Here is a 25,943-nt window from a genome sequence, read left to right as displayed (position 1 = left end):
TTTGTACTGGTTGTCCCCCCTGGCTGCTTGTAGGATCCCTGGATTCCCTCAAGACTCAGCTCAAGTCCCTGGCCCCACCAGCTGCTGTAGAGCCTTCCCTCCTGTAGAGATGTTGTTTGTGCCTGTGTACATACATGTTGTCTCCCCAACAAAAAGTGAGCTCCTGGAGGGCAGGGGCTGGTTTTTCTTTTTCTTTGCATCCCCAGTGCTCCATGTTTGCTGACTGTCAAGTGAAGAATGGGGAGATATGGACTAAGCTTAGTACAGTTAGAAAGATTCAGAAGTTGTTGCAAGTCCATCCTCAGATGGTCATCATCAATGATTCACTGTCAGCTGGGAAGGAGTGCTTCAGGGGCGCATCCTCACATGCTTTCTTAGGCCTTATCTTGGTGACTGTTTTGTCCGTGACTTGGATAAAGACACAGATTGTATCTTCCTCAAGTTGCAGATGTCACACAACTATTAGACAGAGGTAACTCACTCAGTGTCAGAATTGGCTTCCAGAAAGATCTTGACAGGCTAGGACAGGGGTGGGGAACCTGAGGCCTTGAGGCCCTCTAGGTCCTTAAGAGCTGTCCTTTGACAGACTCAAAAGAGCCGCATTTGAGGACCTAGAGGGCCACATATGGCCTCAAGGCTGCAGGTTCTCCACTCCTGAAGGGCATTGGGTTGAGTTGAATAAGTCAGCATTGAATAATAGTAAACACAAGTCTTAGGGACCTCAAAGGCTATCTTGTCCAACCCTACATTTTACAGATGAGGAAACCAAGGTCCATGGAGGATGAGCAACTTGCTTGAGGTTAGATGTGGGATTTGAACCCAGGTCCTTTGATTCCAGAAACAATTCTCTTTCCATTGTGTCAGGCTGGAATCAAATTTACCAGTGCAGGATTGGGGGAGGGTTACATGGTTAGGCTGCAGTTTGATTGTAGAAGATCCTGTGGTTAAAAGACTTCAAGGCCAGTCAGAGAAAGCAGACTAAGAGGGAAAAAAATGCAACCAATGTCCACTATAGAGGAGACGTTTTTCCAGGGATAAGGGGGTGATGGTCCCTCTCCATTTTGTCCTGGTCAGATCACATTTGGAGGATTCTACTCAATGCTGGATATCCCAGGGTAGAAGAAACACTGATAAGATGTAGAAAGTCCAGAACAATGAAGGACCTGGTGTCTGTGAGTTAGGAGAAGCATCTATGGAGATAAGTGGGAATTTGTATCCTGGAGAAGAGAAGACCAAAGGGGAGAAAATTTGAGCTTTCTTCAGGTATTTGAAGGGCTGTTGTATAGAAGACGTGAAGTAGGAGCACCACAGCGAATTGTTTCAGTCAGGCCTGATGGTAGGAGAAAGCCGTGTTGGTGTTGGCTGAGCTGGTTGCCTCTTGAGGTCTGACTGAGGCCCAGTCACAAGGTCTGAGATGCTGCTCTCAGAGAACAAGTGGAACTTTACTGGTGAATCCTCATCCTTGGCTGGTTACCCACTTGGTAATGACATCTCTGGCCATTCTGACCCAAGGACCCAGGGCTCCTTGTTACATGAACTGTCTGAAAAGGCAGAAAAGGGATTGGAGGCTATCAGGGAATTGTAATTTTCCCTGGGCATCCAATTTCTGAGAATGGCTAAGGATCCTAGGTCAATAAATCCCTTTTAGTAAAGGGTTTGGATTATTTGGCCAGAAAAGTTCATTTAATTTTTTCATTCCTCCTCCTTAAGGCAGATGCTGATATTTTGCAGTTATACTTTCTTGTTGCTGCTGCTAGTTTTTATAATAACCCCAAGAAAAATGATGAGCTGAGTCTCTGTGGCCTTGAAGCCAGGGACTGCAGCAGTCCCTGTTTTTTTGCTTTGTATCATGTACCAGCCAGTGATCCACGATGTCCAGGATATGTCCCTTCTTTTTGCCTGAGCTTTATCACAGGTGGTTCTTGAGCTTTCTTCCTTTCAGACCCTTAGCTGGTGCTTTTGGGAAGGTGGCAGCTGAAGACCAAGGCTGGAAGCCCCGACTTCCTGTCATTTGGGCTTCTATAGGCCTCTGAGCAAAATACAGCTATCCTGCCTGCTTTCTCACTCTAGCTTTTCCTTCTCTTCCTTTTTCTTTCCTCCCTTCCTCTCCCCCTCCCTTCCTTCCTCCCTCCCTCCCTTCCTCCCTTACTCCTTCCCTCCTTTCCTCTTTTCCTCCCTCCCACCTCCATTTTCCTTTCAGTTCTTTGCCATTACAAAAGTTCTGCCCTCAGTATTTTTGTGTTCTTGGGATCTTTCCCTCTGTTTTTCACCTCCTGGTAATATGTGCCTCAGAGTAATATCTCTGAGACAAAGGGTGTGTACAGTCTAGTAACTTTTTAGTAAAGTTTAAATTGTTTTCCAGAATGGTTGAACCAATTTAAAATGCCATCACTAGTGGATTAATGTGCTTTCTCTCTGTCCCCAAAACACATTATTTGCCTTATTAAGTTTTTTCCAGTCTGATAGATAGGAGGTAAAGCATTGGAGTTTTAAAAGATTTATGTTGTTCTTGTTATCGTGATTTGAAACATTCTCTTTCATATGTTCATTGATTACTTACCCTTTTTATTTTGAAATATTTTCTTCAATCCTTTGACCTCATCTCTGGTGGGGAATGGCTCTTATTCTTACATATTGGTATCAGTTTCCCATGTCTTGACTTCAGCAGATATTTGCTGTGAAACACACACACACACACACACACACATACACACATTTTTGCCCAATTGGCTATTTCTTTTCTTTTTCTAGCTGCATTGATTTTTTTGTACCAGGCAGTTTTGATATGTAATTAAAGCTGCCTTTTTATGTTTTATGTTCAAGTCTGTCCCTTTCTCCTCCAGCCATTGATGTGCGAGGTACTGCCTTCCATTCTGCTCACATTTTTTATGTTCTAACCTAAAAGGTCACAACATAAAAGATTGGTTCGGGCTGTTTTTTTCTCTCCTTTTTCTCCGCCTCTGAGAAAACTGGTACTCATGCCTAGGCCTAGGTGCCCGTAGCCTTTTGCGAGGTGTATTAGAGCATAGCCTTGTGGCAGTCTATTCCAGTAAAGTGTCCTTGTGAACCAGGTGCTTGATAGATATCTTTAATTAACTCCAGAAAATGTCAAGATTAGATGAAAAGGCTAATATGAGCTAGTGGAATAATGGCATCCAATTTCTGGCCTTGCCCAAATTTGAATGGGTTTTCTGTTAACGTGGTCATATTAACTCCGGCGCTAGGATTTCATTTTCTAGCCTGTAGCTCTTTGGTGAAACTAATAACCACAGTACGAACAACAGTAAGGAATCGACAACAGGAATCCATTGTGCTTGCGAGTCCAGGTTACCCTGAGAGGCAGCAGGGTCTAGGGCAGGGGAAAGAGCAGTGCTCCTGGGTTCAAATCCTAGCTCTCCCTCTTGCTACCTTGATAGTAACCTTAATGTCTTTGGGAAGGAAGGAAATAAGCATTTATCACCAGGCACTGTGCTAATATAAATACGAGCAGAAAGAACGACAGGCCTTCCATTCTCTTGGAAGCTGAGAAGTGGGGGATAGGGTTGAGAGGGGAGGGGATGGAGGCCTCCTTGGGCCCCGAGGCTGCAGAATGAGCTCATCAGTGGGAGATGGGGCTGGCATCGCAGAGGACCTTCCAAATTGAGGGGTTTGCCGTGGTGGTTGGGATGAGCCAGTCAGGTTTGGAGGTCTGGAAGCCTGGAGCAGTGAGCCTGGAGGGGAGTGGAGGCTCAGGAGGAGTGGGGGGCTCAGGGGGAGTGGAGGTTCAGGAGTACCTTGCCGGGGACCGCAGCCTCTCTCTCTGTTCAGTGAGGGATAGAGGGACCTGGGCCAGATGACTAAGGCTCCTTCTCATCTAAAAATCAGTGATTTAATGAACTTTGAGAGCTGAGCTGTGTGTTGGACCAAGTGTACACTGTCTCTTGCTGACAAGTGGTCACTCAAGAGGATGCTTTTTTTGAATTGTTTTTCTGGTTTTTGGGCTGAGTTTGCCCTGATCCTTTAATACTTTTAGCCAGCACCTCCTATTCCCAAAAGCAGATAGAGAAGCCACCTTTGGCTGTGCAAGCCATCCACTGATGTTGTAGCTCTCTCTCCCTTCCCCAGGCCCGTTGTCCTGGGTTTCTTTACTGGACATTGCCAGTTTTTGACTTGGAAGTGGGGCATGGAGATTGTGCTAACCCTGGTGATGTGAAGAGGGAGGTTAGTGTGTGTAGTATATGTGTGCATGTATGGTATGTGTATGTGTGTACATGTATGTATGACATACACATGTATGTGTACATATGTGTGTATGCTATGTGTGCACATGCCTGCTATGTGTGTTCATGTGTATGTGTGTGTGTAGTATGTATATGTGTGCATGCATATGTGGTGTGTGGCATGTATATACATATGTGTATGGTATGTGTATTGCATGTATATGCATGTGTAGCATGTATCTGTGTGCACACACGCATGGTATATGTATGCGGCTGTGTATGATATGTGTGCATGTATGTGGTATGTATGTGCGTGTGTGGTACATGTATGTGTGTATGTACATACATGTGGTGTGTGTGGGGGGGGAGGGGTATGGGTAGAGACAGCTGAGGACTGCTGGCTGGGTAGATGACTCTCTTAAGACTGTGAGGATGCTAGAACTTACGTAGTACTTCAGGGTCTACAAAGTGCTTTTCCACATACTGTCTTGCTTGCTCCTTACCACAAGCCTATGTGGGAGGTGCTATCATGAGCCCCATTTCACAGATGAGGAAACTGCGCCAGAGGAAGGTTAGGCAAAGACAAATTAGGGAATGCCTGGGGCTGGATGTGATTTCTGCTTCTCTTGGAGCCTAGTTCAGGGCTCTAGGCTCGGCTGCTTAGCTTGTAGGATCTTCCCCCTGCTGTCTCCTGGCAGGTTCACAGGTTTGTGTTGGGCTCCAAGAACTTGGTAAATGCCTGTTTATTAAACACTCGTCATAGCCAGCTGGGCTCACCGGTTACACGTCTTGGGGAGAGACCCTCGTGATTTGGGGGACAGACGTGCCAGGATTGGAGGCCTGACCATCATCTTGCTGAACCGTAGAGGGAACCTTTAAGAAGTTTGCATTCTCTCTCTGCAGGCACCACACCAATCCTGTGGGTACCGAGTGGCGATGGAAGATGGATCAGCCCGGTATGATCTTACAACAGGCCATCGAAAATCACCAGAACATGATCAGACAGTTTAAAGGTATTTCCCTCCCGGAAGGCAGACCTCACACTCTAGTCTAAGTGTCTTCCTTTGTTAAATGTTTGGGCAGGAAAGTAAGAATTCTGCCCCCCCACCCCCGGACTGTTGGCCATTTTCTTTTCTGTCATCGGCAGCTTTTCCATCCTATCTGACTTTTAAAAAGATGAATCATTAAAATGAAACAGCTTCTTGCCTTGGGGCCCCAGAGGCTCATTCCCTTTGATCAGGTTTTCTCCCACAGCTCCCTAACTATCCAGGGACCTTTTTCGGGGCCAGGTTTTCCCAGTGCACAGACCTGTTGAACATTCTGAGTGGATAGGCATTTATGAGCAGATATGATTTTGGGGGTGGGGTGGGGTGGGTTGAGGGGTTGGTGCAGCAATTCACTTAACAACAGAATTTGAGTTCCATGCTTTACTCATCTTGTCTTTTATTGGGGTTTAGAGGAGATTGGAGAACAGGATCTGTGTAGCAGAATTGGACCAGGGAGTTTGAGAAGTTGAGTGTTCAGTGTGTGCCAGTGGAGGGAGCGGCCTCAAGGGGGAGATCCCAGATTGGTCAGAGGAGCCAGACAAGGTCTTTGCTTCTGATTATTTCTCAGGTTGAGCCGAGGGTGACTGCTTTAATGTGTGGCACATGAGACAGGACAGCATCACCAAGACAGTGTGAGCTTTGTTTCCAGAGAATGTTTAGAGCTGATTCAGTACTGCAATTGGGAGTGTAAAGGATTTTCTGTTTTACTAGTCTTTGTGTGTGTGTGTGTGTGTGTGTGTGTGTGTGTGTGGCATTTGGGGTTAAGTGACTTACCCAAGGTCACATAGCTAGTAAGTGTCAAGTGTCTGAGGCCAGATTTGAACTCAGATCCTCCTGACTCCAGGGCCAGTGCTGTAGCCACTGGGCTTTCCCTTTGTCTTACTAGTCTTACAAATAAAATCTGATGCCCTGAAAATTGTTAGGGCCCTCCAGTTATCATAGCAGTGACGCATTGGCTGGCATTAGTCACCTGCACAAAGCCAGTCTTCACACCACGATTTGCCATTTCTGTTTTTGTCAAAATACTTCTGAGTAACCTGTCTGAATTCAGACAGCAAGAAAATGAGCATAGATTAAGCGTCTACTATGTGCCAGGCCTTATGTCAAGGGCTATAGGCCTTCCCTTCAGGGGGTTTCCATTCTACCAATGGGAAGCCACAAGTACATAGAAAACTAAATATAAAATACATGTGAAGTAACTTTTTGAAGGATTGGGCAGGTCTGATATGAAGGACAGTCTGTTAATATTTGAATGGAGGTGCTCATACTGGAAGGATGGAGCAGTGTGGGGTGGGCCTATGAAAGGGATAGGGCAGATGTGGTTGAGGATGAGGGAGAGGGGAGTGGTGGCCGAGGCAGGGAGTTTTGGCCTAGGGCACGAACAACTGCAGAGCATACTCAGACTTTTCTCAGAGCGGGGATTACTGGGCCTGTTTTAATTTGATTGGCTGTATGATGCCATTGCTGGCCTTGAGTGTTCCATTCGATGGGGGTCTGCCTGCAGAGTTCATGCTAGTGCTCAGGCCTCCCTAGGGACCAATCACTTCCTTCCTTGCCAGTTTCTGGAGGTTCCTTTCAATGTGTTGCTTCTGCCCCAGGTCTGTGTCTTTGAAACCCACCCCCCGTACGGCTTCCTTTAGAAGAGCCTCATTCTGTGGAGGGTTCCAGTGGCCATTTGCCATGTTTTGTCTTGGTGCATTTGGAATTTGACATTGGGAAAGGTTTTGAAAATGATTTAAAGGACCTCCAAATTGCCAGTGAATGAGATGCCAATGTGAAAACATTTCAGAAAGGTCAGTGTGCTAAGCAAATATAAAGTGTAATTATTACAGTGCTCTTTAGTCATGAGAGCCACAGAACCTTTATCAGCCTATTTCTCAGGAGTGTTGTGAAAATGAATGGTCACTGTTTAGGTTAACCCAGGTGGATGTGGAGAGGGGTGGAGCAGTCTTAAAAAGCACTTTTCTAGCCTCAGATCAGGAGCCCAAATGTGATTGGGGTTTTATAAATGTTCTTTGTCATTTTCCCAACTACTCTTTGGACTCCCCTCCATGCCTAGTTCTTTTACCTCTTCCCAAATGAAGAGCATTGATAGATGGAGCCTGACTCTGGTCTTCTTAGTGAGCCCCCAGGACTGCAATCCTTATCAGTTTCCTAAGGAGACTTTTGGTGGCGCTCATGAATCACATAGGGGGAGCGTGAGTGGCCTTGCTGAGTGACTGGAACCTGCTTTTTGGCCTTTCCTGCTTCTGGTGCACTAAGTGAATTTGAATCTTTGAAGACCAGGCCCTTTTGGAAGGAAAACAGATTCGTTCTGTTTAATTAATTGTGTCTTGATTTTATGTGAAGCTGTTTCGTAGGCCTCAGCTTTTTCTGTCTGAACCTTGTTCTCCTTTTTATGAGGCTTTGTATTAGCTGCAGTCCACTTAGGCTGGCATCTCCCTTTCTCCCTTAGAATTTGCTCTGCTTCTAGAGCTCCCTTGGGCCTCCAGGGACGGCCTGGGCTATATTGTTCTTGGTTCTGGTCATCCGGCCCATGCCAGCCCAGCCCCTCTCAGACCATCAAGTCATCAAGTCAAGTTTTATTGAGCACCTACTGTGGTCAACGGCCTCTGCTCTGGATGAACTCCTACCCCCCTTCCCCCCCCCCCCTTCCTCTTTGTTGTTTGTTTTCCCTCCCTCCTGGGTAAGGTCCTGTAGGGAAGGAACTCCCTTGTTTACTTGAATCTGTATCCCTGTCACTTAGTGCAGTGACTGGCACAGAGTGAATAATAAATATGTGCACGTGCTCTCTCTGTCTCCTTCTCCCCCCGCCCCTTCCTTTTCCTTTACCTCCCACCCCCCCAATCTTTCTTTGTCTCTTTCACACATAGGTTGAGCAGTTCCTTAAACTGGCCAGGTGGCAGATAATTCTGATTTTCTTGTATATTTTCTAACGGCCCACATCTTACTGCAACCTGTTTTTCTACAGCCACATGCTCAGAATGGTTTTTGCATGTTTGAATAAAGTTTTACTGTATTTATGCATGTAAAACCATTCTTTGCAGCCCAGTACAAGAATAGGTGGTGGGCTGGATTTGGCTGACCCGTATGTAGGGAGAAATGGATTTTGCTAAATTTTTTTGACAAGTCAACAAGCATTTATTAAGTGCCTACTCTGTGTCAGGCATGATGCACTAAGTGTGAGGGATACAAAGAAGGCCAAAAGACAGTCCCTACCCTGGAGGAGCTCATTTGCTGCCAGTAAAATACTGTTAATGTTTCAAACCTGGGGCCTTTTCTTACATGTTTGCCCTCATTTGGCCAGAGTAACTTAATTCCTCCCAGTCTGTCAGTCTCTGTCTCTTCTGTACAGCTTTGATAGATGCCCCTGGGGATGGTGACACTTATCCCCAGGGGAACCGGTCTGCCTGTAGCAAAGTGTTGTTTTTGGTAAACTTGGTTAGCTGATAACAAAAAATGATCCTACATAAGCCCTTTCAAAGTAAAATGTAAATCTTCTGTCCTGAACAGCAGTTTAGGAAATTGGCAAATGCCGAGTCATAATAAATTCATATTCAGGGAGCATTCCTCTTAGACGAATGCTTGGAAAGGGAATTCCATTTTCTGATCAGGTACTTGGGGGTGTCAGCTGGTGTTGGAGATCCGGGGAAGATCTCACTGGTCTAAGGGACTCATCTAAAGTCATGCCCTCTGGACCCCCAGAGCTTTTACAGGTAATAGAATTGGCTTCAGGGAGTTACGGGTGTTGGGGGCTCTTTGGTTCCTCCTAATGCCTACCCCTCTAGGTGGTTGGAGGACATCTGGGAAGGGGTGGTAAGAGATGATACTTTCTCCTTGAATACATGTAAGAACAGGACGGAAGCCCATGGAGTCTCCAGAATGGTTCAGTGCTGCCTGGATGCAGGGGTGAAAGAGAACCCCTGGGGTTTTCCTCCAGTTTGAATTGTCCTTGCTTCTCATAATGGTTACTCAGACTTGCATAGTCCTTCTTAGAGTCTGCAAAGTACTTTCTTACACCAACTTTGTGAGCCAGACAGTGAGAATGGTATTACCTACATTTTATACAGCTGGCAAGTGAGTTTCAGGAGAGTGGAATGGCTTCTGCTTGGTTAACATTTCGTCACTTGAGACTCAGGTTCAGGCTTTCTGTCTCCACAACCTCTAAGCATCAAGGTTCTAACGGGAAACCAGGCTAAGGTTTACTAAGAACTGAGTGTCTTAATTTTCATAACATTGTTTTCATGGAGCTGTAGCTCCATAAAGGTAAAATCTTAAGTGAAATCAAGCAAATGCATAAATGAATCATAGGTTTCTGCAAAGGGCTTTTTAAGTATTTGTTGGCTTTTGTGAGAGCAAGGAGTGAGCTTCAGTATTTATAGGAGGGAATTGTGGAACCGGGAAAGCTTAGGGTAGCATGAGTCTGGAGAAGGGATGGCTTCTAAAAATTCATCTGCTTCTGCTGCTTTCATGCCAGAAATCTAAATGGGAAATAGATCCTTTTCCTGAGTAATTACCACGTAGGAGACAGAGTAGTTTCTACAATTCTCTGGTGGACTCAAAGAAAGGTAATGGTGCCTTGAAAAGGCCTTCTGGGCAACATCACTGTTGGCTAGAGTAGAGAGTCTCTCTGGAATGAGTTCATATTTATCCACCTGCCAGGGCTCCGCTAGTCTTCTGGTCAGACCAGGGGAAGAAAAAAATGGAATTCTAGCAGGGCAGGTCATTTACATCTTCAAAACTTAATTCTCACTTTTGAGAACTAAGATGGCTATTTAATACTTTTAAGTTTATTCTGACCTAAAACAGATCAGCATTTTTGGAAAGTCAGTCTTATTGCTATGCTAATCACAGCAAATCTTGTGATGAAAGTACCACCGGACGAAAGGAAGAACCCAAGAAGTATAAAATGAAGTGAATTATTTGCAAGGAGCTAAAGCTCTTCTGGAAAGATGGCAGAAAGCTGTTATGTTCTGAAGAAGGATGCCATTTCGTTTCTGCTAAAGGTGGCCTCAAGTCCTTGGAGGCCACTTAGAGCCCTCGCTGGCCTTTTTGGATATTAGTCATTGTAGCGACAATGCAGCTAGCAGCTGCTGTGGGGGTGAAAGAGCAACACAAGCCCAACAACAAGAACGCTGCCTGCACAGGTTCTTTGGTCTGCTTTTCTAAGGAAAGTAACTTTAAGGGGTTAACAATCTTAGTTTAATAAACATACATATTATCATTCATTTAGTTCAGGGGGAAAGGATCAGCCCCTGAACTTCAAGGCAAAATACAAACAGAAATTACAAACGTCAGCAGACAGACCTTGTGTGATTCAAATCATAATTCATAGTTACCAGAGAAGCACCAATATCTGTCTGGGTTATCAGAGCCGGGGTGGGGGGCAGTTACATGGCTTGCCCAGAGTCTCAACACTCCTTCCGTGAGTGAGCCCCAAAAGTCAAACACCAACCTTGGATCTTATATACCTGTTTCAGGTCCCTGGGGCGCTTGATTACCTCTGTGCTGAGAAGCACTCAAACAAAGAACTGTGAAAAATCCCATTTTGCTGGCCATTACATTTGAAAGGCAAGACTCATCAAAGGAACTACAGCATTCCAAAGGAGAAGACAACAGAAAGTCCTGCCCTGATTACCATTATGTTGTCTTAGTGCTGAGAGACATTCCAAGACAAAAAGATCCCATTTTACCTGCCCCATTCAAACAAAGGCCAGAATCAGTAAAGGCACTTAAGAGAAGAACAGCAAAAGGCCCCGCCCTGATTACCACTACAGTTGGTTGGCTCATTTTCTTGTGTCTAGGCACCACTCTGCCCCAGGCATTACTGGAGACAGGTGATTGTCTATCATTGGTTTTTAGCGATTCTCAAGGAAATGGAATGAGTTACTGCAGTGGTAATATCTGCTCTTCCTCCATTTAAAATGCTGATCAAACCTACTATTTAGAAAATGCTGTGCCAGGGACCAGGGATGTACAGCCCCTGCCTTTGAGGAGGGCTGTGATGACTAGCTGTCTATCCAGCTGGATTGCCTGACCCTCTGAATCGTTGGCTCCCCCTCTCCGCCTGGTACAGAAGCTTTGCCTTTTGTTTCCTTAGAGAGCCAATCTCTCTTATGCTTCCCTGGGGCAGTGTGCCTTCTAACACAGACATGGAGTTAGCCAGTTTTGTTGGTGTCCAGGAATACTTGCCCTCCTCTTCCTGACCTTTGGGTGGAGTGTCCACTCCTTCAATAGTAATACTAGTTGATCCGTTCTTGTCAAAGATAAATTTGGGGACAGGCATTCTTGACTTGGAAATCCATCAGAAACATGGTATATTAAGTCAGTAACATTGGTTAGTTGTAGTTGAAATATACTTTATGGCTTTGGGGAGCTGGCTTGGAAAGAGAACCTAATTACCTCTCAGATTTAATTAATGCATTTCTGGAAAAATGCATTCTGTGTTGCAAACAACAGACATTAAAAAGAAAAATTCTGCAAGTTTGATATTTCTTGTAATTATTTTTCCAAGACATGAAATCAGTTTATTCTTTAGTATTACTAATTTTCAGTAATCCTATTCCTTTAGTATTTCTTCCTTGTTCTTATCTAATTACAAAAATTCCCGTTGGCAATGCTGACTCCCCTCCCACTCAGGCCTGCACACCAACCACTGCTATAAATTCTGCTTATCTTACCTGGTATATTAGCTTAAGGGGCTTCCCTCTTGTTGACATGGTTCACTTTCTGATGGTTGCATTCCTTTAGTGTCATGGACATTGTCCCTTTTTGCTTTCTAGTTTTAGCTGGGTGGCCAGGTTTGAATGGGTTGCAATTCCTAGCTGATGCCCATAGGCTTCTGTGCCACATCAGGCCAGAGGTAGATGAGGAGGGTGGACCTTTTCACTACTGTACTGGTTTCTGGCTGTCAAAAAGCACTTTAGTCTCACTTCTCTTGGTTCACAGATTCCTTAAAATGCCTCATTCTCATGACCTTTACCAGTTTCATTTTTGTGCACATGCAAAATTAACTAGCCCCTGCTGTCTAGTTGTGGGTCAGAGTGTCAACTACGGGCAGAGTGCTAGTCAGCATTGCTCCAAGGATGGTGCTCATCTCTTCATGTGACAGGGGCTTTTCTCACATTGGCAAGTTAAAGTTTTTTTTATTTAAAAATATCCTTCCTATACTTTAACTTTTGTTGTTATTTATGCTGTGTGTAGTAAGTTAATTATTAAATGAATGAATCACTGAAGGAAATGATTGATTGAAGATTTGCCATTGTAAACCTTGAGTCATTGAGGAGAAATCAGGGTTCCTTAGTGTTAGACAACACACAGGAGTCACTGGAGGTTTAGACTCCAGCCTCTAACAGGTTCACTCTTGATCTGGTCAGACAAGAAAGGTAGCTTCAAAGGGGTTAGTAATAAGCTTTATTTTGGTCTAGTTTTCCCTAAGGGAGTTGCTGATAACGGAAACACCACAAACTCCTATAGTATTCCCTAATCACCCTTCACACAGGGGCCAGCGAGGGGTGAGCAACTACCCCTATATCTTGATGGGGTCAATTGAGACAGGCACAACTTGTGCATTCAACCCTAAAGGGTTTCCCTAAATCCCCTCAAGCCTCAATTGGGGCAGTTTGAGGCAAACACAGATTCCCCCCTCCCAAGTCTTGATGGGGGCCAGTCAAGGCACACAGCATTCCAGTTTGTGCATTAAACCATAAAGGTTCCCCAACTAACTGACCAATGCCTCCCTGTTTTATAGGGCATCAGGCAAAGAAGGCATTTTGCCAAAGAATGACTTCATAAGGTTACATCAAGTTTTAGCATTATCATGTTAATTCAGCATAGTGCAAATGCGTTACATGTTTATGACTTTAAGCACAAACATTGATACTTTGTAGGGATATATAACACTGCACAAGCGTGGTAGAGATGTTTTGAACTATGAGCCTGGGAACTCATATCTAATACCTGGGAAACAGAGATTGTTATGACCTTGGATCCTGGGAAACTGAGGTTGTCATGGCCATAGATCCTGGGAAACTGAACTCTAAGAAATAATCACAAAAATCCACTTTACACACACTAAAATCCACCTTACTTACACTTAGGAATGAATGGGGGCAGCTGGGTGGCACAGTGCATAAAGTGCCAGACTTGGAGTCAGGAAGACCTGAGTTCAAATTCAGCCTCAGACACATCCTAGCTGTGTGACCCTGCGCTGGTCACTTCACCCTGTTTGCCTCAGTTTCCTCATCTGTAAGATGAGCTAGAGAAGGAAATGGCAAACTGTTCCAGTGTCTTTGCCAAGAAAACATCAAATGGAGTCACGGAGAGTCAGACATGACTGAAACAAATGAATAATGCAGGAATAAATGTGAATCTTGCTGCCCTAGTTGACTCGGTGAAATGAAAATGAAGCCCTTGTTTCAATTCCATAGCCTGGCATTTCAGGTTTATTTTCAGGATTAGAGGGTACCTTTGAGATCATCTAGTTTGTGTATGTGATCATCCCTCCCCCAGGCCCCCCTTCCTCCCTGCCTTGGTTTAATTGGTGAGGAGCCTGAGGCTGAGAGTGATTCGGTGATTTACCTAAGTATCAGAAAGGGAATTTGCACTCAAGTCTTCTGCTCTTCCTAATACTCCATGCTCTCCTAAGCTAACTTTCTAGGTCGTTGTCTAATTTTGATTACCTCTGGAACCCCCTCACAATGATCTGGTGTCTGGTTTGGTCCTCCATTTTGAAACAAAATGACAGTTGATTAAAGTTTCTGGGAGATAACTTTTCCAAAGACAATAATGAAAACATGTTCCTTAATTTTTAACGGATTTCAGAGATATAGTTTTAGGGGAGGAAATGGTTCCTTTTGCTACATTAAAACAGTGTAGCAACAATGTTGCTAGCACCTACTGTGGCTATATAAGACCAATAACACCAGCACACAGAAGGGCTGCCAACACAGGTTCTTTGATCTGCTTTTCTAAGGAAAGCAACTTTAAGGGGATGACAATCTCACTTTAATTAAACATACATATATCATTCACTTAGTTCAGCGGGAAGAGGTCAGCCCCCTGAACTTTAGGACAAATACAAACAGAAATTACAAGCATACATTATAAACAGAGCAGATAATACAAACCAGTCTATCCGTAGCAATACATAGTTACCAGAGAAGCACCAACATCTGGGTTATCAAAACTGGGGGTGCTGCTTCAATGGCTTGCCCAGAATCTCATCACTCTTTCAATGAATGTACCCCCAAAAGCAAAACGCCAGAGCTCTAATACCCTGTGAGCCCATTTAGGGCAGGGGAAAGTTCTTCAATCTCTAGCACTGAATCATATACAAATCAATGACTCCTGTTGTCTCAGTGCTAAGAAGCACTTCAAGACAAAAGATCCCACTTTACCTGCCTCATTCAAACAAAGGCCAGACTTATTAAAGGCACTTGTTAGCCTCAGCATCCCAAAAAGGGAAGATCAGCAAAAAGTCCTTCCCTGATTACCATTACAAACAGGTGTATTGCTTAAAAAACCACCCCTTTATCTGTGATTCCTGCATGTTGTTTGTTAGCCTCTCTGTGGGTACAGTCATAGACACAGAACAGTAAACAGGCCTCAGGATGGAGATTTGGATGGGGGAAGGAGGGAGCCAAACCAAGGATGCACCTTTGCAGAGTGGATGCTGAGAGATGTACTCATAAGCCCTTGCTTCATTCTTTCCTGCCAAATTCTAGTGGTGCTTCTTCAACCACAGCTTAAGGTTGAATAAGAAATGAAGGGGATCAAATGGATGGTTCTGACAAGCAGAGTTTTAAAATTGAGAGTAGGCGTGCTGAGGGCTACATGACAACAAGTTGTTCACTGGAAGAAAAGGGAATGGAGGAGAGAGCACTGAATAAATAAAATATTTACATTAATAAATAAAATGATAAAGAGAGAAAGAATAAAGAAAAATACATATTTCCAGATGCTTTTTCTAGAAACAAATAGTGAAAGTTCCTGTTAGTTGCATGTATGTCAGCTGCATAATTCTCTTTGTCCTTACCCAGCAGTGCCACTTTTGAGGAACTGTGAATTAAATTGTTATCCAGTGAAGGGAGAGGCCCATCTAAACCTCAGTATAAATTTTAAAAATAGGAATGATACGTACAATTGGTATAAATGATAATACTGGTCGAGCAGTTTTTAAAGATAGAGTGGAGAATATATCCAGAGGGGGAAAAAGTTTAGAAGCTTGTAAAAATATTCTCATATATTTAATGAAACACAGTAGGAATCTGGTGAACATGGTGCTATAAGGAGGCATCTGGGAGTAGAGAAGAAATATTAGGTAACAGGTATAAAACACATTGTTTAATTAAGGAGAAAATCATAATTTTTAGAGTAGCAAAACCATCTGCTTTTGGAAAATCTAGTTTTTCAAAAAAACTCAGCTTTAGGGAAAAGCCTGGGGGCTTTTTGAAAGAATTTCTTATAAATTATTTGGGAAAAGACACTATATTGGGAAACATTGCTATAAATTTGTTGTTTCAGTAATGTGTGTAATGTCTCCTAGGCTGCCTTCTGTCCCTATACCTCCAGTTTCAAGGGAATAAGAAGGTGGTCATGTCTTCTCATTGTTTTCCTCTACGATAATGAATAATGCCATTGAAGAGGTCAGGGAACTATATGCTTTTAGGGTTGCTTGAGACCCCAAAATACCAACATGCTGGGTCCTGCTCGAATGAATTCAACTCAAGCCTTCTCACAGCCAAAGAGAAACAAAGTTTATTACAGATTTGCCATACACTTAGGCATAGACACTTTGATAGGATCAAGGGTGGAAACTAGCCAGACAGTGGAGGACTAGGCTAGGTTAAGAGTAACCTACCCCTAGAGATTTGGGCCTAGCAATAATGAAAGGCTTATGGCCTCAGGCAAACCCCTCATCTAGTGGGAAGATTTGAGGGGAGTTCAAGGGGGCTCCCATAGTCTAAACCTCATCACCATGATGTTCAAATGCATCTGGGTCTGGTTTTTTTAAGATTAGTGCGGTAAACTCTGACTATGGGATCCCTGCTGTTGTACCAGCTAGGGCGTGGTCAGTCATTATGGGTGAGTACTTCTCTCTCAGGGTAATGGGTAGATTAGGGTTTTGTTGACTGAACTCTAAAGGGGACACCTAAAGGATGATTTTTTTAATTGACCGAATTTTCTTACCCCTTTTTCTCTTGAGTAGTAATTAGATTAGTATACTTCTCTACTCTTTCCAAAGACAAGTAAGGAACAGGAATACACTTTTTCTCAAATGAAGGCTCAAGTTGTCTTCATGGTGTTTTTTTTTTTTTTTTGAAGTCCTTGCTGTTTTGAAAGCCATTAGGAGAGCTTCCAATTACAAACCCTTTCACTCATGAGGGTAACCACTTGATTGGAAAAATTTGCTCTTCAGTGAAAATGAGCAAATAATGATGGATTTAGATATCACTATTTGGGGACTTATATAGTTGATCAAGGTTGTTTCTAAATAGTTTATAAGTCAACCTTACTGATCAGTGATGGCATCTCAGTTCCTATACACTTAATGAAACCTTAGAGACCTTGTACCAGCTATAATCAAGTCCCTGAAGATAAACCTAATTTTAGAGTTCAGATTGAATCTACCCTCTGCTCATCTGGGGATTGAAGATAATGATACTCTATTATGGCCTTTGAATACCAGGAAAATTTATATCTAATTTTGAGTTGCCTAGGCAACATGAGGTTAGTTAAGGACCAAGTTTCAATCTTGATTTTAAGAACTTAGTTCAGACACACTCCACACAAGTCTTACCCTGATGCCTCCTCATGGCATGGAGACCCCTTGTTCTTGACAATGATGCCAGCAGAGCATGGCTGTGGCAGATCTCATCAAGCCTGAAGCCTCTTGGCTGAGTGCTACGGTATTTTATTCAGGAAGAGAATCAGAAGGCAGAAATATTGTGAGCACTGAAGGGCCTCACCAAAAATGAAAGTGTCCTAATGGACAGGCCAAGACTGGCTACTTGTTACTGGGTAGCAATCACATCAGAATCTGCTATCTGTGTTCAGTCCGCTCATCGACTAGATAGAACCAAGATCAAAAACCAATACTGAATTAGCAAAAAGGATAAAGAAAAGATATCAGTGGGCAGAGCAACAGTGGCTCCTGACTGAGTTGTGTTAAGCAAACTCACCTGTAAAAAATGAGAAACCGAGAGAAGTAAAATCTTTGATCCAATCTCCATTTCTTATAGAAGTTTCCATCCATTAAACATTTATTGAGCCTACTGTGTGCCAGGCACTATGCTGATGAGACCAGCAGATGCTTGATCTTTCTGCCCAGTGGAGAGACATGTTAACCAAGGGTAGCAGCATAATATATATTCACCCTGAGAAACATTATTGAGGAGGAGGAGGATGGATGATGCTGAGGACTGTCACCTGACAAGGCATCGAGGAACTGTGTAAAGGAAACAAACCCGTGGAAAGCTTGGCATGAAACTTGCCCCAGCCAGGACGTCACTAGAGTGCGTAGAGGTGGGAATGGAAGGGGGATATTCATCAGATGTTAATTTTCCCGGTATCTTTTTGTCCTCAGCACGTAGCACGGAACTTCACATGTAGTAGGAGCTTTAAAGAGTGTGCTGAATCGAACAGAATGTGTCATAGCCAAGGCAAGTGGAACCATCACATTTAGGCCCTGTCCCTTTTCTCCTCAGTTGTAATATATCAGGAAAGGACTCTGGGACTTGACGAAGTTGGGAAGAGCAGCTGATCTCACGAAAAACATACAGAAGAAATTTGTGCTGGCAGTGACACAGTTTTAAAGACACTTTAGGGATGGATTTTTAAAGAAATCTCAGAAGAAGTTTCAGAAAGAATGAAAAAGAATATAGATAGGATGGTACTTCTTTCACCCCCCCCCCCCCCAAAAAAAAAAATGGAACCCCGGCCATCTGGAGGTGTTTGCATCCTCTTACCTATGTGAGCTTGGCTCTTTCCACTGAGTGTTAGCATCCACTGAAGCATAAAACAAAGGAAAACCTTTGCTCCCCTAAGGTGTTTGCCAGGATATCCTGTATGGAGTCCAACTAAATGGATTATGCCTCTAGTGAAGTTCTCCAAATACTTCTAATTGCAAATGACATTGTACTAATTGTACCAAGCCCTGGATTACCATAAAGCCCCTTTAGTGAAGTACAGAGTTATTCAAGACCAATCAGCCAAAACAATCCATACTGAACAAACCCAAAGCAGATGAAAAATGCAAATCGCCCAGATTACAGTATATGATTGAGTGAGCCCCTATCTGTATGTGTGTGTCTTGTACAGGCTCTGCAGATGGGTGGTGGGCTTGGCCCAGAGTTGACTGGGCCAAGGAGATTCAGATGGAACATATCGGGGAAACTGATCCTGAGAAGCTCTTTGTTATAAATGGTGCAGTGGAAGTGATTCTGGTTTTGAAGTTAGGAGGTTCTGATTTGGCGATTTCCTGAATGTGTCTTGGCCTCAGCTTCCTCACCTGTAGAATGAGGGATTTTGACTAGCTGTCCCCTAAGGAGCCTTCCAGCTCCAGAGCTCTACAATCCTGTGGTCCTGTGATTCTTGGGACGCCATTGTCCAAGATAGTTTACACTGTAGGAGACATCTAGGACTATGGAAAAAGATGTTCCCTGCAGTAAGTAGACTGTTGGTACATTCCCCCCCAGTGACTTGTATAATGATAGTGCATGGGAGACCTCACCAAAGTAGGAGGGGGCTCTGTTCTTATAGAATGAGGGGTGACAAAGTGGCTTTCCTTAGGCACATTCTGACCGCTACCGAGTAAAGTGACTTTTTATTGCCACTAAGGGTAAAGTAGGAAGCACCAAGGTTAGCCTTTAAGCCCCTTTACCACCTGGCCCCAGACCGTCCTTTCAGGCTCATCAAACATTGTTCCCCCTCCCACACTCTGCAGTTTAGCAACGATGGCCTTTCCTCTGCTCCAGCTAAAATGCTTCTGTCCAGACATGCTTCTGTCCTGACTTCACCCTTGCCTAGAATGAGCTCCCTGTTCCCCTTTGGTCACCTGGTCGAGTTCTCCGACTCTTTTCGAGGCACACCACTTTGTGCTTTAAGTGTTTCCTCTTTCCTTCCAGCTACTTGTACCCTCCCTCCCCACTTACCTGGTATTTAACTATTTTGCATGTATTCTCTTTACATTTATTTTCTTTATACTTATATATTGTTCATTGTCTCCCCTAGTGGAAAGTAAGCATGTTGCATGAAGGGATTGTTTGTATTTGTATCCATAGTACCTAGCTCTTTGATTGATTGACAGCAGCATATGAACTACCTTGGACATTTTTTCAATGGCTGCCCTGCTTGGGGGACAACAATAAAGGTGAAATGGTCCCTGCTTTCAGGGAACTTACGTTTTTAGGTAGATTGTTAAAAACCCACTGGGAAATCCAGATCCTTCTGTCTGGCATTTAAAGCCCAGGTGTAATACACATCGCTCTCCTTTGGTGTCTGAGCCACACGTATATGTGTACTGGACCTTTGCACAGGCTGTCTGTCCCCTGTACCTGGAACACATTTCATCCTACACTTGACACATTGAACTGCATCACCATAGGAAAAAAATGATCTCATCAGGGAATTTTTAAAAGATTGTGTCTTAGCACTTCCAGGAACAATCCCCAGGCTCCAAAGGGAATCCAGATATCATTTCTTCAGAAATATGTAGGTAGTTTTGCTCTAGAGTAGATACTTGGTGCATGAGGAGGAATCGTCGGTTTTAGACTTGCCTGATCCTAATTTCTGATCTCCGTAGTTCAGCGTTAGAGATGGCGGCACTTTCGGGAGGCCAGACGGCAGGCAGTCTCATTTTCCTCCTTCGGTCCTTCCTGTTACTCTGTCAGCATAATCTTCTTAGAGCATAGTTTTGATCACTTTTCCTCTTTTGTTCAGCGGCGTTCCGTTGTCTACCAAATAAACCCGTATTTAGGGCCAGCGGGTATCTGAACTGCGGGAGTTGCACTCTGGAATTTTATACCAGTTAGAGAAGAGATCGATTGGTTTCAGAATTCCTCGCTAACCGAGAGGTGACTTCTCATGTGGAGGGGGAGAGAGGTTTCTTTTCTTAGGCACTGCTTAAAAAAAAAAAAAAAAAAGCTCTTGGTGTTCAAGATTATCTGCTGTGTTCCTTTGGTGGCACTTGCATCCCTCTCTATAGCTTCCCCCTTAGATTATAAGTGCCTTGAGGTCAGAGACTGTCCATTGTCATCTTTAAATGCCCAGTTCCTAGTGCTGTGCCTTGGCCATAGGGCGAGGGGCTGGTCCTCTGATTTCAGTGTTATTAGGAAATCCCCAGGTGAGGGAATGCCCTCTGTCTGCCATGGACTGCTGTTCCTCAATTTGCTTCAGAAGATTAGTAATTTGCTTAAGGTCATAGGGCTTTGAGGCCAGCTCTCTGTCCTCTACTGTACACAGTCTTGTTCATAATAAATGTTCATTGAATTGAATACAGCTGGGAGAGCTTCTCCTTCTGATAGAAACAGCATTTTGGAAGATGGCCTGTGAGAAAATCAGGGACTGGCCATATTGCTTAATTTAATCCATCAAGACTAGTTAAACTAAGGAGCGGTCGTTGACATTTTTCTGAGTCAAAGAAACCCTTTTTTCTTCCTTTGTTCTGTGACTGCTTCTGCCACCTCTTCCTTGCGGTATCCAGAGTCAGTGTCTGTCCCTCCCCCTTGTCCGATCCAGTTAGGAAGTGACAGGAAGTCTTTAGTGTCCATCTATCCTCTTGGATCAGTTTCCTTGTCTCCCTTTCCCAGGAGTTCCCGGTGTGAAAGCCAGTCGCTTGGAGGAAGGTCTGCAGGTGAAACATTGTGCCCTGTCGCTTGTAGGAGAGCCCATCATGTACCCAGAAATCAACAGCTTCCTGAAACTGCTACACCAACATAGAATTTCCAGCTTCCTGGTCACCAATGCCCAGTTTCCCATGGAGATCAGGTGAGGGGTGTTTGGGATGGTGATTATTCAGGCCCCTTAGGCCTAGCCAGACTTGCTGATCAAATCTGTGTTTGACTGATGTCCAAACTCTGATTAAGCCACCTTGGTAGCAAATGGGATGTCTGTTCACTATGGAATCTATGAGAGAATGACGATTGACCTCTTTTCTTTCTTTTTTCATGACTTAAAGATTTATTGATTTGTTTTTTTTTTATCACTGCCATCTTTAAGTTGACTTTCTATCCCTTCTTGTAATAAGCCTTCCCTTTTAACAGGGTAAAGAATTAATATAAAACCTATTGATAGAGTGATGTTCCTGTCTCATGGCATATGCAGCATTCAGATCCATAGGCTCTTCCCCATCCATTCATAATCTCTCCCGCTGTCCCCTAGGAAGGAAAGGAGAGAGGTGCCATTTTTCAGCTTTTTGGCTATTCTAATTATGATAAGGCTTTGCCTTCATTTTAATTTCTTTTCATTTATATTATAGTCATTGTATATGTATATTTGTATATATGATTCATATATATAATTTTTCTGGCTTCAGGTGCAATTAATTTTCCTTATCACTATTTTGACTTATTTGTCCTGTAATCTCCATTTACCTACTCAAATTTGGTTGCTTCTCTCACCTTGCCCTAATTTCAGAGTGGCAAAGGACTAGGATCCCTCTAGAAAGTATAGTAGTGACTGCTATCATGAGCTTAGCAGGGACTGGCACACACTTTGTTCCTGGTTCTGTTATGTCTAGGGTGTGAGAGTATTTTAACCTCCATTTCCTAGGCCAAAAAAAAAAATCCTTATCTTATATACCACTAAATACCTTGTACTCTGGGAGAGTTAGAATCTTGTTACAATTGAATGAATGAATGAGCATTTATTAAGCGTTTACTGTGTGCAAAGCACTGTTATAGAATAAAGAGCCATCCAGTAAGAATCAGCATCCCACTTTACCTATCCCTTGCCATTGTCCCACTTGCCTAATAAAATGGCTTATCAGTTAAAAAAAAAGAAATTAAACTTTCTCTCTAAGAAAAATAATTCTTGATGGTTTTAAGGAAGGTATTTTAACCAACTACTCCTTTGTGCTGTTTAGTCAGCTTATAATTAGGCTAGCTCTGATAATCGCCCTTCAACTGTCCCTGTAATACAGCTTTGGTTATATTACTGTAAAAGAGACAGCTGCCCAAACTCTAAAAACAGTGGCATTTTATAAATACACAAAATGACGACTTTTTGTCCACATTTCTTGAAATCAGTAAATGCATTTTGTATAACTGACTGAAAAAGCAGTTTGACTTGAAACATGATTTATTCTTTTAATATTTGGGGGACTGGTAGACAAATGATTTTTATAAGCAGGAGCAGTAGGCTCCTGCTTATAACAGAACACTGTGAGGCTGATTTTAAATTTAATGGAAGATTTTTTTTGGTTGGGGGAGGTCTGGGCCTGTGATTTTATTGGTGCGGGGGGCTCCTGGTTTAAACACCCCCTCCACTGATGCTGATAGGCAGCTAGTGATAAATTAGTTCACTGAATTTATGGCATTAGGCCCAAAGTTTCTGCTCTTTGGATTCTCAGGAAACTGGCTAGACATGGCTCAAATAAGCAGGGAAAGACTTGATTCAGCAGCATGCAGAAAACAGCCCAGGCTGTGGGTCTTAATGAGTATTTCTATTAAACTGAATGTCCTCGTTCATTGGCTCTTGGAATCCTGCTCCATGCTGGTGTTGTAAAATTCTGTAAGGCAGCCCTCCCAGTAGCCAGTATAAAAGTTAATTAGTGTTCAGTGCCAGCACGAGCCCCTTCATGCAGTTGTGGGTTTTGGTGCCTTTTTGGGGTCGGATATTTGTGGATGTGACTGAGAAAACTTTCTTGTGGTAACCAGCTCTGTGTCATGTGACATGTTTTATTTTTATGTGTGTTTTTAAAAATATTCACATTTTTGGGGGGAGGGGTGTTATATGATGTAATTCTCATAATTATTTTAAAAGTTTTTTGGGGAGCTCAGACTAGTGCCAGCGAGGCAGAGTTGTAAAAAGGCCACTCGTTTGGGGGGCATTGTCTTCTGGGTTTGTGTGATGACCTCCTGAGAGGCCTGGCCTGTTCACTGGGCTGGGAGAAAGGGTTCAATGTTGGGTACACCAATTGGCACCTCCACAGGCCCACCACCTGAAAGATAAAAGGCTTGGTTACATTAGACTTAGTAAGCGTGACCCAAATGTGCTTTAGGACTTTGGCAAGCATAGTGCAGGGAGAGGAGATTGTTGTGGGCTTCCACCACTTCTTGTGAGTTGATTGGTCCAAAGCGATTTACTTTATTCCAGCTTTGATTATGTCAAAGTAGTGTGTGACCACAACTTCTGTGGGTCTCAATTTCTTCCTCTTAGGTGGGGCAGGGTCTTAATCTGAACTTGTTTTTAATGTTTTCATAGTTTTCCTTTGTAATGCCCTGCATTTGCTTTTGTGCATGTGAGGGGTCCCTAGGGCTTTGCTAGACTGGCAGAGGGGTCCGTGACACAAGAAATGTTGAGAGCCCCTGCATAAGAGATGATGTGGTTGGACTAGGTGACTGCTTAGCCCCCTGCAAGGTCTAAATCCTGTCTTCCTGAGAAGCAGATCCCGTGGCTGACTGTTGCCTGAGCCTGTAGCTGACATGTGGGTTCATGCAGCAGACGGTGGTAGTTGAGTCTGTCTGTCTTGTATATCCTTTTCTCTGGGAGCCCCTGCCTTCTGTGGCTCTTCCTTCTAGCCAAGCTTTTCCCACTGCAATTTGAACTCAAACCCAGAAGCTTTCTCTGAGGGATTATTGCCTGAAAGAATGCCTGAGGCAGGTGTGGAAAAGTGTACACATTGGCCTCGAGGCAGAGGCTGTTGGGGATGTATCCTCTTTTGGGAGGATGTTTTGGGGGCACTGTGGTCCACCTGGGCAGTGAGAACTAGGTCCTGGCCCCAGAGAGCGGTCTTGGTGCCCACCTGGCAGTGGGCAGGAGCAGACAGGAGCTCTTTCTTTGTCAAGGGAGGAACTTGGTGCATGTTCGGCTGCTTGGGATGGGGCCTTCATGCTAGTTGAGTGCCTGGGAGGTTTTATTTTTATTTGATTTTTAAAAGTAGTATTTTGATGCCGTTCCTTTTTATCTCATTATCATTTCCTAGCAGTGTACTCGCCTTCTCTGTCCTATCAAACCTGCCCTGGAAACAAAAACAAATAAGCTAAAGCATTGACTTAGAGCCTGTGCCTGCTCCCTCCCCATTAGAATGGGAGCCCCTTGAGGGCAGGGACTGTATCCTGGGGTCTGGCAAAATGCCTGGCACATGGTAGCTGCCTAGTAAATGCATTTTTATTGACTGACTGACATTGGTCCTTACTCTAAACTGGCCGCCTTGTTGACATTATTATAATCATCATGAGTACCATTCTCCTGGTTCTGCTTGACTTTTCTCTTTAAAAATCAGTTCCATTGGCATCTTTTCTTTTACATCACCTCTGGTTCCCATGTATGCCTCCTGCCTCCTTCTTCTCCCAGAGGGCAAGCTTTGTTACACAAGCAATGAAGGTAAAAACAACTCAGCAGAACTAACCTACACACTGAAAAAGTCTGCCATTGTATGAAATGTTGTGCCCCTGTAGTCCCCACCTCTGAGAAAAGGGGCCCCTCCTCCTCCTTCTTCAGGCCAAGATTGTTCTTTGTCGTTGATCAGCTTTCAGTTTGGGTCGTTTTGTTGTTGCTTTTCGCATTTACAGGATTTATTCACTCGTTCTGTTTGTTCCTCTCTACAGTATCAGGTCTATACAAGTCTTCTCATGCTTCTCTTGTGGGGGTTGATTTTTATGCCAAGGTGCTATTCCAAGAGCTGTCTCCTGGCCTCCCTCTTCTCTTCCTTCAGGAGGCAGCTCAAGCCTCACCTTCTTCATGAAGCCTTTCCTGATCCTCTCCCAGCTGCTGAGACCCTCCCTCCCAGGGTGTATTTTTATTTATTCTCTTACATGTATATAGTTAGACAGAGCTTCTCTGCCTTCCCCTTCAGAATGCAGGCTGTTTGAGAGCGAGATTATGTTGTGCTTTGTGCTTGTGTCTCTAGCAACTAGCACAGTGGCTGGTACATAGTAGGTCCTTGATAAGTACTTGTCACTTGATAGGTTTTTATTCTCCTTGCTACCATTTGACAGCAGACCCTCCTTTACCAGCAGTGTGGAGCACTGCAGTGACTTCTAGCCTGTCCTCCTTCTGTCCTCTGCCCCATGTCAGCCATCCTCCACACAGCTGCCAAATTCATTGTTCACAGATCTGATCATGTCAGTCCTCATATACTCTGAACCTTTCGGGGGCTCCCTCTGGCCCATAGAATAAATCCCAGGCTCCTTAGTATGACCTTTCAAGGCCTTCCTTTCATCCTAAATGCTCCTCTCTCCCCATATTTTACAGGTCAGTCAAGCTGGACTAACTTCCTTTCTTCCCCTTGTATGCCTTTGCTGATGTCTTTGCCTGGGCCTGCCCCACTCTGACCTCCACCTCCTCATCCTTTCACCTCTCAGCTCAGGTGGGTCCTCCTCCATCTGCCATCCCTACCTACATAACCGTTCCTCCCTTGTACCTCTCATGGATACTTTGAACTTCTACCATGCACCTCTTAGGGTCTGTTTGATATTTCCATTATTTCTTTGTGACTGCAGTACTGTACTCAGGTGTAAGCTCTATGAAGGCAGGA

At 43.9% G+C, this 25,943-nt stretch overlaps 1 protein-coding gene across 1 annotated transcript in view; it reads left to right on the top strand.

Annotated features, from left to right (window-relative positions):
- Positions 1–25,943, top strand: part of LOC118858765 (S-adenosyl-L-methionine-dependent tRNA 4-demethylwyosine synthase TYW1-like) — a 259,567-nt gene that overhangs the window by 104,315 nt on the left and 129,309 nt on the right. The window contains exons 11-12 of the mRNA XM_036769387.1: positions 5,103–5,212; positions 21,055–21,232. Of these exons, the coding sequence (XP_036625282.1) occupies positions 5,103–5,212; positions 21,055–21,232 (288 nt within the window). The remainder of the gene's footprint in view (positions 1–5,102; positions 5,213–21,054; positions 21,233–25,943) is intronic.

Source organism: Trichosurus vulpecula, chromosome 7 (assembly GCF_011100635.1).
Source record: "Trichosurus vulpecula isolate mTriVul1 chromosome 7, mTriVul1.pri, whole genome shotgun sequence".
In the NCBI taxonomy this organism is placed as follows: Eukaryota; Metazoa; Chordata; class Mammalia; order Diprotodontia; family Phalangeridae; genus Trichosurus; species Trichosurus vulpecula.
This window is presented reverse-complemented; position numbering and strand designations above follow the sequence as displayed.